Source organism: Phyllobates terribilis, unplaced genomic scaffold (genome assembly GCF_046119375.1).
Source record: "Phyllobates terribilis strain yellow unplaced genomic scaffold, ASM4611937v1 Scaffold_1__5_contigs__length_1240528914, whole genome shotgun sequence".
NCBI lineage: Eukaryota > Metazoa > Chordata > Amphibia > Anura > Dendrobatidae > Phyllobates > Phyllobates terribilis.
The window spans coordinates 612,338,437-612,353,034 of NW_027362761.1; the positions used below are offsets into that span (position 1 = coordinate 612,338,437).

General features: G+C 42.5%; 1 protein-coding gene across 1 annotated transcript; it reads left to right on the forward strand.

Moving 5' to 3' along the window:
- The first annotated feature begins 540 nt into the window (after positions 1-540).
- On the forward strand, positions 541-6,459 carry LOC141272595 (uncharacterized). Its single transcript, XM_073683494.1, has 2 exons — positions 541-684; positions 3,771-6,459. The coding sequence occupies exons 1-2, from the start codon at positions 600-602 to the stop codon at positions 4,979-4,981; spliced, it is 1,296 nt and encodes a 431-aa protein (XP_073539595.1). The 5' UTR covers positions 541-599; the 3' UTR covers positions 4,982-6,459.
- Positions 6,460-14,598: the final 8,139 nt, after the last annotated feature.

Below are 14,598 nucleotides of genomic sequence, written 5' to 3' on the forward strand. Positions count from 1 at the left end.
TGGGTGATGAGCGGAGAGGTGACTGCTGGGACATTATACAAGACAGCACTGGAGGATTCTGGGTGATGAGCGGAGAGGTGACTGCTGGGACATTATACAAGACAGCACTGGAGGATTCTGGGTGATGACCGGAGAGGTGACTGCTGGGACATTATACAGGACAGCACTGGAGGATTCTGGGTGATGAACGGAGAGGTGACTGCTGGGACATTATACAGGACAGCACTGGAGGATTCTGGGTGATGACCGGGAGAGGTGACTGCTGGGACATTATACAGGACAGCACTGGAGGATTCTGGGTGATGAGCGGAGAGGTGACTGCTGGGACATTATACAGAACGGCACTGGAGGATTCTGGGTGATGAGCGGAGAGGTGACTGCTGGGACATTATACAGGACAGCACTGGAGGATTCTGGGTGATGAGCGGAGAGGTGACTGCTGGGACATTATACAGGACAGCACTGGAGGATTCTGGGTGGTGACCGGAGAGGTGACTGCTGGGACATTATACAGGACAGCACTGGAGGATTCTGGGTGATGACGGTGTCGTTGTTGTCAGGTTCCTATAAGGTGTCAGGACGTCGCTGTCTATCTCTCCATGGAGGAGTGGGAGTATCTAGAAGGACACCAGGATCGGTACCAGGAGGTGATGATGGAGGAGCTCTGGCCTCGGACATCGCCAGGTGAGAGGAGACTTTCTCCTGACGTTACATTGTTTCTTTGTCTCTTTGGTTCGGTTGTTATTAGTTTTGCAGCCACAGATATTTCCCTGATAGTTTTCTATGTGATTAAACTCTTCTATAACTGATTGATCCTCACATTCGGGACGTGGAGATGACGCTCTTCTTCTTCTTCTTTTGCTGGTGGAGTTTTTGTTTTAATTCCTCTTTTATTTATTGATTTATATAAGATACAAGTGTTGCGATCACCGGGCAGAGACCGGGCAAATACAGACAATCCCCATGAGAGTAATAATCCCAGTTCAGTGTTCTCTATTCCAAGGACTCTGCGCAGTCTGGACCCTGAACATAGAACGTACATTGAGGGCAGAATATTAATTCCTCAAACATTGTCTCATAGTCAGTGATCTAACAGCAACATGTCAGTAAGATCAGGAGAAGAAGAAGAAAGAAAGCGAGGAGAAGAGAGAGAAAAACAGAAGACTTACAAAGAGAAAAGAAAGAGGGAAGGAGAGGGGGAGGTGAATGATTGTGCAGATCACTTATCTCCAATTAGAGCCAGGTGATCCGCAGAGGATCTATATTCCAGCCAGTAAAATCAAGTTTTGTAGGATCACAGGAATTATTGATCATTGTCACTGGTGCGTCAGATGTGACAGACAGTCGCCCTGCAGTTATTTGCAGGAGATCTCTTCATTTGGCGTTACAGACAGCTTCTTAGAAGCTGTCTCACTCTAGGACCCAGCGGCTACTTCCCTCCTGCTCTAATTAACACGCTGGCCTGGGTGTTTAAATACTTTCAGTCTGATATAGGGCGGCGCCGGTGATATTCACATACCCCTTGTAAAGGCTTGGAGCTGTGACAGTCTGCTTACTTCCTCTTTGGTACTAAGAGGCCATGTGTGTAATCTCTCGGAAGTCGGCTCATGCTAAGTAACCTCACCCGTGTCTGTCTCCCCTTGCTGTCTTTAGTTGTTAGTGGGGACTGACTAGCGCTCATCCCTTCCTTCCCTAGCCAGGGCCTAGCTCTAGGGAGATACAGGGTTTTAGGTTCCTGATCAGCGATTGATGAGAAGCCAATATAGAGATGGTAGGGAAGACAGGGTGATCAGTCTAGGAGGTCTCCATCCCCTCTTTCCTTAGTGTCTGGGCTCCCTTCCCCTCATCCCTTCGTGTTGCACTTTGTCTTTCCTACACTGTGCGTGACAATCATAGAGGTCCAGGTCAGAAATGAGGCATGTGATTTTATATATCACTTGGAATTTTTCTCAGTATGTTGAGAGGAGCCTTCATGACCAAAAATGTGTATCTGGTCCCCTTCCACCTCCCACATCTCCAACACATGAGGCTTACTTCTGGGAAGATGGAATGTAATCGAGTACGGACCCTTTACCATTGAGATAGTAATTTATATCCGGCTTCATGGAAGCGGAAGCAGATAGAGGACTTGTGTGTTAATTCGCTGCCACGGGTACATTGACAGCGTGAGACCCAGTACAGGGTAATAATACATTAATACATTTCTATATTTTTCTCTTTGGTGCTGGAATTTTTCCATGTTTTTTTTGTTTCTGTGCTGGGCCCCATTTTTTTCCGAGTATCACCACATGGACTGCATTTTCCCGTGACCTACCTCAGTGAGCTGATATTTTTAACTTTTTTTTTTCCTATGCGAAATCTCTACTTTGCAGTCCAGCTGGGCTTTCTTTAGAGTCTTCTCTGGGGACATTCGCTTTCACCCTTCCCAGATGCTGCTAATCACAGCTCGGCATCTGAGGCTGCCAGGCTGTGGTTGTCAGCATCTGAGAAAGCTGGGTGAGAGCACATGTCCCCGGAGACGACTGAAGAACGCAGAGATTTCACATAGTGCGCTCCAGGAGGAAGAACTGTGAATATCTCTGCAATGGAGTGACATGAAACAGAATATAGTGCAAGAATCGTCAGAGCTCAGGGATTTTTACAAGGTATTGTGACAAAGTCACTGGCACAGTGCTGGAGGGGAGATTTGATTCACTGAGGCTATTAGCTTCACTGATGTGAAACTGGAAGTATTCTCCTGCATGTTTTGTGCTGAGAGGGTTAATCAGCCATATTTAAATGGACCAGTTTTTTTAGTGAATGACCATAGAGCGGGTGGGAGGTCGTACACCATATCTCCACCCCAGGGTGTGGTATGGGGTTTAAATACAAGGTCTGCTGAGACATTCAGTGTTTAGTAGATCTGGAGAGAGTACTTTTGTGTTGAGCTGACCTGAACCTTGTGAAGTTGCTAAACTCTGAGCAGGCGGATGGACCCCTGCTAACACAAGGACTGTGTTTTGCATGACAACTTTGTTTTGTTTGTTTTTCCTGTTTTGCCCAAAGGGCCGTGTTTGTTTATGGACTCAATGTTGGTTTATGCTGAATTCTAGTAAACCAACAAGAGATTTAAAGAGACAGTATATCTGTGTCTACCTCCGTGTGCAGCTGAATGAGTGATCTACCAGTCTACTATTTAACTCCATTTTTTTTTTATAGCAAGTGACAAGTCTTCTTTAAAGTGAACCTGTAATTAAGATTTACCCCCTTTATGTGCCTTCAGTGCTATTGCAGTATTTTTCAAACATTTCTTGTTATGCCCTTAGGCATGCTGTGGACATGATTACCGTTGCTGTAGCTTGACTACTTCTGACTGTAGGGCTACCTGTGTGACTAGTCAGTCTCATTTACATATGGTACTGAAATATTAAAACTCAATTTTTAATTGCATGGACACTTTTCTACACTAAGGGCATGAGATGTAGCTTGCTACGAGAGTGAAATGGCACTGGTGGTACATTAAGGGGGTAAATCCTGATGACAGGTTCCCTTTAAGAACTGTCTATTTGCTGTCTAGTCTCTGCCACCCCTGACTTGTGCCAATGTCATCAGATTATAAGTGTTATTCACTTTACCCCTCATTGTGTTAATGTTATGGCATGTAGTTGTCCCCCTTATTACCGGTACTTTCACTGACGAGGGTCTTCATTGTGAGATCCATAAAATAAATGTATAAATCCCTTTTGTGTTGTAGATTAGATGTGATTTTTTTCTATCTTTCATCCTTCTAGTAAATCATTGTGAGAATAACGGGTTATCACTAAGTTATAAAAAAGAAGATATCAGGAAGCACTCTAATGGAGAAAACCTCATCACCCTTCCTGCACCTCCTGGACTTCACAGCACTTCACCTTCTTATAATCCTCCTAATCATGAGGAACCCTCTTCTGAGCCATCTCACATTGTTATCACAATTCCAGGTGACAAAGTGGAAACAAGATTTCAGTGTGACAAGCAACTTACTAAAAGATCAGATTTTTTAACACAAAGAAAGCACAAAGGAGAGAAGCTATACTCCTGTTCGGAATGTGGAAAATGCTTTACAAATAAATCAAAATGTGTTAGACATGCGAGAACTCACACAGGAGAAAAGCCATATTCATGTTCTCAATGTAAGAAATCCTTCACAGCTAAAGGGAGTCTTATTACACATCAGAGAACTCACACAGGAGAGAAGCCGTACTCCTGTTCAGAATGTGGGAAATGCTTTACAAATAAATCAAAATGTGTTAGACATGAGAGAATTCACACAGGAAAAAAGTCATTTTCATGTTCGGAATGTGGGAAGTCCTTCACAGATAAAGGGAGTCTTATTACACATCAGAGAATTCACACAGGGGAGAAGCTGTATTCATGTTCAGAATGTGGGAAATCCTTTACAAATAAAACAAGATTTGTTGCACACGAGAGAATTCACACAGGAGAAAAGCCATTTTCATGTTTGGAATGTGAGAAATGCTTTACAGAGAAAGGGAGTCTTATTAGACATCAGAGAATTCACACAGGAGAGACTCCATATTCATGTTCAGAATGTGGGAAATACTTTACAGATAAAAGGAATCTTCTTACACATCAGAAAATTCACACGGGAGAGAAGCCATACTCCTGTTCAGAATGTGGGAAATGCTTTACAATTAGATCAAAATTTGTTAGACATGAGAGAATTCACACAGGAGAAAAGCCATATTCATGTTCAGAATGTGGGAAGTCCTTCACAGATAAAGGGAGTCTTATTACACATCAGAGAATTCACACTGGAGAGGCACCATATTCATGTTCAGAATGTGGGAAATGTTTTAGAGATAAATCAAATCTTGTTAAACATTTAAGAATTCACACCGGGGAGAAACCGTTTTCATGTTTACAATGTGGAAAATGGTTTACAGAGAAATCACAACTTAATAAACATCAGAGAATTCACACAGGAGAAAAGCTGTATTGATGTTCAATCTGTGAGAAATAATTTATAGATAAATCAAGTCTTGTGAAACACAAAATACGTCACACACTCATGTCCAGAATGTGGGAAATCTTTTATAAATATATCAAGTTTTATTACACACCAGAGAAATCACACAGGAGAGAAGCCGTATTCATGTTCAGAATGTGGGAAATCTTTTGTAAATAAAACAAATCTTGTTAGACATGAGAGAAGTCATACAAGAAAAAAAGCTGTATTCATATTCAAAATGTGGGAAATCTTTTGTCATGGTTGCATCTTTACTGTGGGCTAGGGACGCTGTGAGTGATTGTTCAGCAACCCAATGGGATCTGGAGTGTGCTGGACTGTGAGTGTTGTGAGTGACAGTTCAGTCATCCAATCTGATCCTAGGGCATGCTGGGCTGTCAGCATTTTGATCGACCGCCCAGCTGCTCAATGTGGCCTAGCCAGCAGGTGTTTCCCCAGGTGCCTCCCATCCTTGGTGATTTGATAGCTATTTAGCTGACTAGCTGTGAGCAGTCCAGTGTCAGCTGTAGCTCATTTTAGTTTGCTGTGTGTTTAGCTCCGTGTCTGATTGTGTCTTTCTCTGATCTTGTTGCTGTTAGAATGTATGTTGTTTTACTATCGGCCATCTTGTTGTGGTTTGCTGGCTTCTAGTCTTTTCCTCTGGTGCTGGGTGTCTTGGTCACGTGATCTCTGCACTCTTTATTACTCAGCACCTGTCTCCCATTCCCCGCTGGACATCAGTGTTGTTTACGCTTGTGCTCTGGCTAAGTTGGCTTGTTAAGTTCTTTGTGCTTTGGACAATTGTTATCCTGGGACTTCTTGTTCCACCAGTTTTGTTCCCTTTAATCTTCGTTTCTGCAACTAACTTTTCTGTTAGAAGCCCTCCTGTTTTTTCTCCCAGTCTGTAGACCTTTTAGGGACCCCTTTCCGCTTCCTTCGGGTCTTCGTTTGAGTTCAGTGCAGGAGTTTCGGTGGGGCTATTCACAAGGAATAGGCACCCACCCCAGCGTAGGGTTAAGCTGAGTCTCAGTGCAGGGACAGCTTTTCCCTCCTATTCCTTAGTTCTAAGTTGCAGAACATAACAGTTGCCGGACCCATAATTTTTCGTGACTATTAGTGTGGATTATCCTTCTGCTCTTGACGCTCTCTAACTGCAGGTACCTTGGCCTCTGACTATCCGTTTTTATTACTCCTTTGTCTTGACGTACCCTCATGGTATTTAACCCCATACTATTACCTGACCATGCTTTTGCCTTGGCCCTATCTGCTACAAGCCCTCCTGGTATCTGACCTCGTTTTTCCTGACTACCCTGTCTCACGGCTTGTCCATGAGTAGTGACTCAGCTTCACACTTCTATACATAAATCATATCTTGTATAACATGAAAGAAGTCAATCAGGAAAGAAACTGTAATTATGTTCACTGTGTTTTATAAATGTTAATAAATATTGTTCAGCAAAAATGTACACCCACTTTGGTAATTAAGACTTTCATTAATATCTCACTGAACACAAGAACAATTTCTAAAATTTTGCCAATACTGAGTTTCATAGAACATTTTTTTAACCAATAACATGAAAGTAACGTTAATAATATAACTTTAGTTACAAAATCTTCAGTTTTACTCAAATCAGTTGATGCAAAAAATGAGTACACCCGCATTGTAAACTATTACATTTAGTATTTTATATGGCCTCCATAATTTTTAAGAACAGCACCAAGCCTTCTGGGCATGGAATAAACAAGTTGATGACAGTGCAACATCTCTCATTTTTCCCTTCAAGTATGAGCTCTCTTGGAGCCTGGATACTGGATGGAGCGATGACAACTTGTCTCTACAGAATTCCCCATAGGTGTTTGGTTGGGTTCAGATCAGGAGACACTTGGCCACTGAATCATTTTCACCCTGGTCTTCAAAAGTGTAACATTGGCCTTAGTTGTGTGTTTTGGATCATTGTCATGTTGGAAAAGTGCAGGTCTACCAAGGGCACGGAGTGATGGCAGCATCTTCTCTTTCCTTTTAGGGTGCGTGCACACTGTAAGTAACATAGTAACATAGTTTTTAAGGTTGAAGGAAGACTAAGTCCATCTAGTTCAACACATAGCCTAACTTGTTGATCCAGAGGAAGGCAAAAAAACCCCATGTGGCAAACACTAAGTTCCACATTGGGGAAAAAAATTCCTTCCCGACTCCATACGACAATCAGACTAGTTCCCTGGATCAACGCCCTATCAAGGAATCTAGTATTTATATCCTGTAATATTATACTTTTCAAGAAAGGCATCCAGGCCCTTCTTAAATTTTAACAGTGAATCACTCATTACAACATCATGCGGCAGAGAGTTCCATAGTCTCGCTGCTCTTACAGTAAAGAATCCGCGTCTGTGATTATGATTAAACCTTCTTTCCTCCAGACGTAGAAGATGCCCCCTTGTCCCCGTCTCAGGCCTCAGAGTAAAAAGATCAGTAGAAAGGTCTTTGTACTGTCCCCTCATATACTTGTACATAGTAATAAGATCACCCCTAAGCCTTCTTTTTTCCACAGTAAATAACCCCAAGTGTAATAACCTGTCTTGGTATTGCAGACCCCCCACTCCTCTAATAACCTGTCTTGGTATTGCAGACCCCCCAGTCCTCTAATAACCTGTCTTGGTATTGCAGACCCCCCAGTCCTCTAATAACCTGTCTTGGTATTGCAGACCCCCCAGTCCTCTAATAACCTTGGTCGCTCTTCTCTGCACCCGCTCTAGTTCAGCTATGTCTTTCTTATACACCGGAGACCAGAACTGTACACAGTATTCTACGTGTGGTCGCACTAGTGACTTGTATAGAGGTAAAATTATGTTCTCCTCATGAGCATCTATGCCTCTTTTAATGCATCCCATTATTTTATTTGCCTTTGCAGCAGCAGCCTGACATTGGCCACTAAACGTGAGCTTGTCGTCCACCAATACACCCAGGTCTTTTTCAGTTACAGTTTTGCCCAGTGTTTTACAATTAAGCATATAATTATACATTTTATTTCCTCTGCCCAAGTGCATTACCTTACATTTATCCCCATTAAAGCTCATTTGCCATTTATCAGCCCAAGCTTCTAGTTTACATAGATCCTCCTGTAATATAAAATTGTCCTCCTCTGTATTGATTACCCTGCAGAGTTTAGTGTCATCTGCAAATATTGAAATATTACTCTGTATGCCCCCTACAAGGTCATTAATAAATATGTTAAAAAGAAGGGGGCCCAATACTGACCCCTGTGGTACCCCACTGTTAACTGAGACCCAGTCTGAGTGTTTTCTTAACCCACATACATATATTTTCCCCTATCCCCATTGTTCTCATTTTATGTATCAACCTTTTGTGTGGAACCGTATCAAAAGCTTTTGAAAAGTCCATATACACAACATCCACTGCATTTCCTTGGTCCAGTCCAGAACTTGCCTCCTCATAAAAACTGATCAGATTAGTTTGACAGGAACGGTCCCTCGTAAACCCATGTTGATATTGGGTCATGAGGTTATTCTTCTTCAGATACTCTAGTATAGCATCTCTTAGGAAACTCTCCAGGATTTTACCCACAGTAGAGGTTAAGCTTACCGGCCTATAATTTCCAAGTTCAGTTTTAGTCCCCTTTTTGAATATTGGCACCACATTTGCTATACGCCAGTCCTGTGGTACAGACCCTGTTATTATGGAGTCTTTAAAGATTAAAAATAATGGTCTATCTATGACGTTACTTAATTCCTGCAGTACTCGCGGGTGTATCCCATCCGGGCCCGGGGATTTGTCAACTTTAGTGATTTTTAGACGCCGCCGTACTTCCTGCTGGGTTAAGCAAGTGACATTTAATGGAGAATTTTTGTCATCACTGATCATGTTTTCTGTCATGCGATTTTCTTGTGTAAATACGGTTGAAAAAAAATCATTCAGCATATTGGCCTTTTCCTCATCCTCATCCACCATTTCACCCAGACTATTTTTAAGGGGGCCAACACTATCATTTTTTAGTTTTTTACTATTTATGTAGTTAAAGAATATTTTGGGGTTATTTTTACTTTCTCTGGCAATGATTCTCTCTGCCTCAATCTTTGCTGCCTTGATTTGGTTTTTACATAATTTATGTAATTTTCTGTATTTATTTAATGCCTCATCACTACCTACTTGCTTTAGTTCTCTAAATGCTTTCTTTTTGTCACTTATTGCGCCCCTTACAGCTCTATTTAGCCATAGTGGTTTCCTCCTATTTCTAGCATGTTTATTCTCATAGGGTATATATTGTACACAGGTCCTATTCAGGATGTTAATAAATGTCTCCCATTTGCTTTGTGTAGCTTTATGTCTCAGGATATCGTCCCAGTTTATTGCACTAAGATCATCTCTTAACCGTTGGAAATTTGCCTTCCTGAAGTTTAGTGTCCTTGTAACCCCTCTACTACACATCTTATTAAAGGTTACATGAAAACGTATTATTTTGTGATCACTATTACCCAAGTGACCCCCAACTCGTATATTTGATATGCGGTCTGGCCTATTGGTTAATATTAGGTCTAGCAGTGCCCCCCTTCTTGTTGGGTCCTGTACCAGTTGTGAAAGGTAATTGTCTTTCATAGTAGTCAAAAACCTATTTCCTTTGCTTGAACTACATGTTTCTGTCCCCCAATGTATTTCAGGGTAGTTGAAGTCCCCCATAATAATGACTTCTCCTTGAGTCGCTGCTTCATCTATTCGCTTTACGAGGATATTCTCTGCTACCTCCATTATTTTTGGAGACTTATAACAAACTCCTATCAGTAATTTATTATTTTTCCCCCTCCCCTTATCTCCACCCACAGGGACTCTACATTTTCATTAGATTCACATATATCCTCCCGCAAGACAGGTTTTAAGGATGATTTTACATATAAACACACCCCCCCCCTCGCTTGTTTGTATGGTCATTTCTGAACAGACTATAGCCCTGTAAATTAACTGCCCAGTCATGGCTCTCGTCCAGCCACGTCTCAGATATCCCCACCATGTCATAATTATTTTCCAACAAAATTAATTCTAATTCCTCCATTTTGTTGGTGAGGCTTCTGGCATTAGTGTACATGCATTTTATGTATCTCTCTGTACCTCTATTCCTTCTTACTTTATTGACTGTTCTAACCCCACCCCCAATTTCTTTATTTGTGCCCAGGTCACTATCTGCACTATCTTCCCCACCTATAAAATGAATACCCTCCCCCCCAATCCCTAGTTTAAACACTCCTCCAACCTTCTAGCCATTTTCTCCCCCAGCACAGCTGCACCCTCCCCATTAAGGTGCAGCCGGTCCCTAGCGTAGAGTCTGTAGCCAAGTGAAAAGTCGGCCCAGTTCTCCAGGAACCCAAATCCCTCCTTCCTACACCAGTTCTTGAGCCACTTATTTATCTCCCTAATCTCCCGTTGCCTCTCTGGCGTGGCACGTGGTACCGGTAGTATTTCAGAGAATACCACCTTGGCGGTCCTTGCTTTCAGCTTGCAGCCTAAATCCCTGAAATCATCTGTAAGGACCTTCCACCTACCTCTAACTTTGTCATTTGTGCCAATGTGCACCATGACCGCTGGGTCATCACCAGCCCCTCCCAGTAATCTGTCAACCCAATCAGCGATGTGCCGGACTCGAGCGCCAGGTAGGCAGCACACTGTTCGACGATCCCTGTCTTTGTGACAGATTGCCCTATCTGTTCCTCTAATAATTGAGTCCCCCACTACCAGCACCTGCCTGGCCTGCCCTGCTCTCCTATTTCCCTCTTTACTGGAGCTGACATTCCTCCGGCTTTCAGGGGACATGCCTTGCTGCAGTAGTGCTACCCCTGTACCATCACTCCCCTCATCTGCCAACTTTGCAAACTTATTGGGGTGTGCCAGATCAGGACTAGCCTCCCTGGCACTCTTCCCTCTACCACCCCTTCTAACTGTCACCCAACTAGCGACCTCACTGTCCTGCAGCTCCCGACTACCACCCTCCCCCACATCTACCCCAGTGAGCAGCAGTCTCCTTTCCATGTTGTCAATGGATCTCAGTGTTGCCAGCTGCTCATTTAGATCCAGTATCTGGGCTTCCAAACGCACAACGTGCACACATCTCGCACAGCAGTATGCACCCACGACCGGCTGTTCAAGGAATACATACATGTGGCAAGATGTACACTGGATCGCATTGTCAATAATGGAGCTCATTTCGTAATGGGGACTGCACTAGACAGAAATGTTAAGTAAAAAGTAAAGTAAAGAATTAATGAAATACAGTCAGTAATTCAGTCCTAAGTCCTCCCTTCCAAACTCCCTGAATACAAAGTCACTGAAAAACAAGTCACACACTTACTTTCTTTCGCACTTACGCTCCGGACACACGCAGCTCGTTCACACTCGCAAACTAAGAGATTTAAAGAGGTTTTTTTTTTTTTTTTCCCTTTTCCAGCAATGCACCCTTCACCTCAATGCACTTCCAAAGGACTGGATGCCCAACCAGCTGCCCCTTATTAACCCTTAATTATGACCCCTTCCCCTTAATTAACCCCTTGTGAGTAAAGCTACACCTCAGGATTTTAGTGCAATGTAGTTAACCCTTAAATACACAGGTAGTAAACTAAGAAACTAAAACTGTAGTGAGAGAATAGGTTTTAAAAAGCCCAATAAATCTAAACAGGTAGAAATGCACTCAGCAGGTCACAATGCAGCACTCACCGCAATTCACACCGGTATTTTCTGCAGGATTCCCAATACCTCTTCACTGAAAAACAAGTCACACACTTACTTTCGTTCGCACTTACGCTCCGGACACACGCAGCTCGTTCACACTCGCAAACTAAGAGATTTAAAGAGGTTTTTTTTTTTTTTCCTTTTCCAGCAATGCACCCTTCACCTCAATGCACTTCCAAAGGAAGTAAACGCTTCGGATTGGACGCAGCACACTTGCGCTGCGTCCAATCCGCAGCGGCCAGATGTTACAGCATAGTGGATGGAATTTGTACAAATCCCATGCCCACTCTGTGTCTCCGTGCTCCTGCGGCTCCCACGCGGAGACGGACATGCGGCGTGTCTTCACAGACCGCTGCATGTCAATTTCTCTTGCGGAGACGCTAGTGTCCACAAGAGAAATTCTAGCAGTGCAATATATAGGCTGCGGTGAATCTGCATGATTTAATGAACACATCGGATTCACCTGCGTGCAGCGCTTTGGGTTGGAGTTATGGTTGGGTTAGGTTAGAGTTGGAGTTAGGATTGGGATTTTTTCAAAAGTAAAAAAAAAAATGATATAACAACTAGTGTTGAGAGCAAGTGCTCGCTATTCGAGTTTGCATCATTTGCTCGGGTATGCATCGAGTATCACAGGTGCTCGAGTCCCTGCCCCACATGTTTTGAAAAAAAAAATTAGGGATTGCCTGCCATACACATGCAATCCCTGCATGGTCGCATGTTTTTTTTTTGGGGTGTCTAACAGCCGCGATACATGCGGGGAGGGGACTTGAGCCTGTCACTCGAGCTGCTGTGATACTCGGTTCATACCTGAGCCCCTGATGTAAACTCAAGTAGTGGGCACTTGCGCTCAACACTAATGACGACGTATTCAATATGACAAACTAAGACCTAATGTCATCAAATTCTGTGTCGTACCTGTGGATTCAAAATGCTCACTATACTCTTGATAAAATCCTTGAGGGGTCTAGTTTCCAAAATAAGGTCACTTTTGGGGGGATTTCCACTATTTAGGCACATCAGGGGCTCTCCAAACAAAACATGGTGTCCGCTCTCAATTCCAGCCAATTTTGCGTTCAAAAAGTCACACTGCACTCCTTCCCTTCCGAGTCCTGCTGTGTGCCAAAACAGTGTTTTTTCCCCATATATGGGGTATTGGTGTACTCAGGAGAACTTGCAAAACATTTTTTGGGGGTCCATTTTCTCCTGTTACCCTTGTGAAAAAAAAATTCAGGCAAAAATATCATTTTGTGGAAAAAAAAATTAGATTTTATATTTTCACGGCTCTACGTTCCAAAACTTCTGTGAAGCACCTGAGGATTCAAGGTGCTCACCACACATCTAGATAAGTTCCTTGTGGGGTTTAGTTTCCAAAATGGGATCACTTTTGGGGGGTTTAGGCACATCAGGGGCTCTCCACATGGCATCCGCTCTAGATTCCAGCCAATTTTGTGCTCAAAAAGTCAAATGGTGCTCCTTTCCTTCCATGCCTTGCCATGCACCCAAACAGTAGTTTTCCCCCACATATGAGGTATCGGCATGGTTAGGAGAAATTGCACAACAAATTTTGTGGTTCAATTTCTCATAGTACCCTTGTGAAAATAAAAAAAAATGGGTCTAAAGTAAAATTTTTGTGAAAAAAAAGTTAAATGTTCATTTTTTCTTTCCACGTGGTTTCAATTTCTGTGAAGCACCTGAAAGGTTAATAAACCTCTTGAATGTGTAGTTGAGCACCGTGAGAGGTGTAGTTTTTAGAATGGTGTCACTTTTGGGTATTTTCTGTCATATAGGCCTCCCATAGTGACTTCAGATGTGATGTGTTCCCTAAAAAAAAATGGTTTTATAAAGTTTGTTGAAAAAATGAGAAATCACTGGTCAACCTTTTTATACTTCTACCTTCCTAGCAAAAATGTGTTTCAAAAATTATTCTGATGTAAAGTAGACATGTGGGAAATGTTATTTATTAACTATTTTGTGTGACATAACTCTGGTGTAAGGGCATAAAAATTCAAAAGTTTGAAAATTGTGAAATTATCAGAATTTTCACCAAATTTCCCTCTTTTTCACAAATAAATGCAAGTCATATCGAAAATTTTTTACCACTATTATTAAGTACAATATGTTACAAAACTCAGTCTCAGAATCAGTGGGATCTGATGAAGCATTCCAGAGTTATTACCACATAAAGGGACACTGGTCAGAATTGTAAAATTTTTCTTGGTCATTAAGGTCAAAATTGGCTCAATCACTAAGGGGTTAAAAACAGGACATCCTGGGGATAGTAGCGTGTTTCTAACAGGTATTTGTGTTCAGTTCTTCTTCATGGCATAATAAATAACCAGTAACCGGCTTCTTCTACACATCATAGTGTCTAATGCACAGCGAAGACCCCCAGCCCCAAATGGACGTGTGCAAGTATGTCTACATTACCCCTATGGATGATCATATGTCCACAACAAAAAGCATCCGTGCAATAGAAGAATGAAGTATCTGCATCTATAATGTGTATATTATGTATAATTACTATAAAAGAGGAAGGGAAAAAGAAAAAAATGCAATTCAATAAATGAATGAAGGTCTGAACGAAGATTCATACCACTGGCGAACCTGGAGTCCAATTCCAGAATCCAAGAGGCTTCTCGGGGGTGTACTTTTTTTTATAACAATCTCTCCCCATTAGCTGGTCTGGTGACATATTCAATACCCATGTATGTATGTATGTATGTCACCTCTCATCCCCCAATCCTGGTATGTATGGCACCCCTCATCCCCCAATCCTGGTATGTATGGCACCCCTCATTCCCCAATCCTGGTATGTATGGCACCACTCATTCCCAATCCTGGTATGTATGGCCTCTTCATCCCTCAATCCTGGTATGTATGGCAC

Excerpts from the sequence above, each read along its gene's own strand:
- LOC141272595 (XM_073683494.1), top strand. The coding sequence starts at position 600 with ATGGAGGAGTGGGAGTATCTAGAAGGACACCAGGATCGGTACCAGGAG. Across the intron at positions 685-3,770 it reads CTGGCCTCGGACATCGCCAG|TAAATCATTGTGAGAATAAC; the intron begins GTGAGAGGAGAC and ends TCATCCTTCTAG.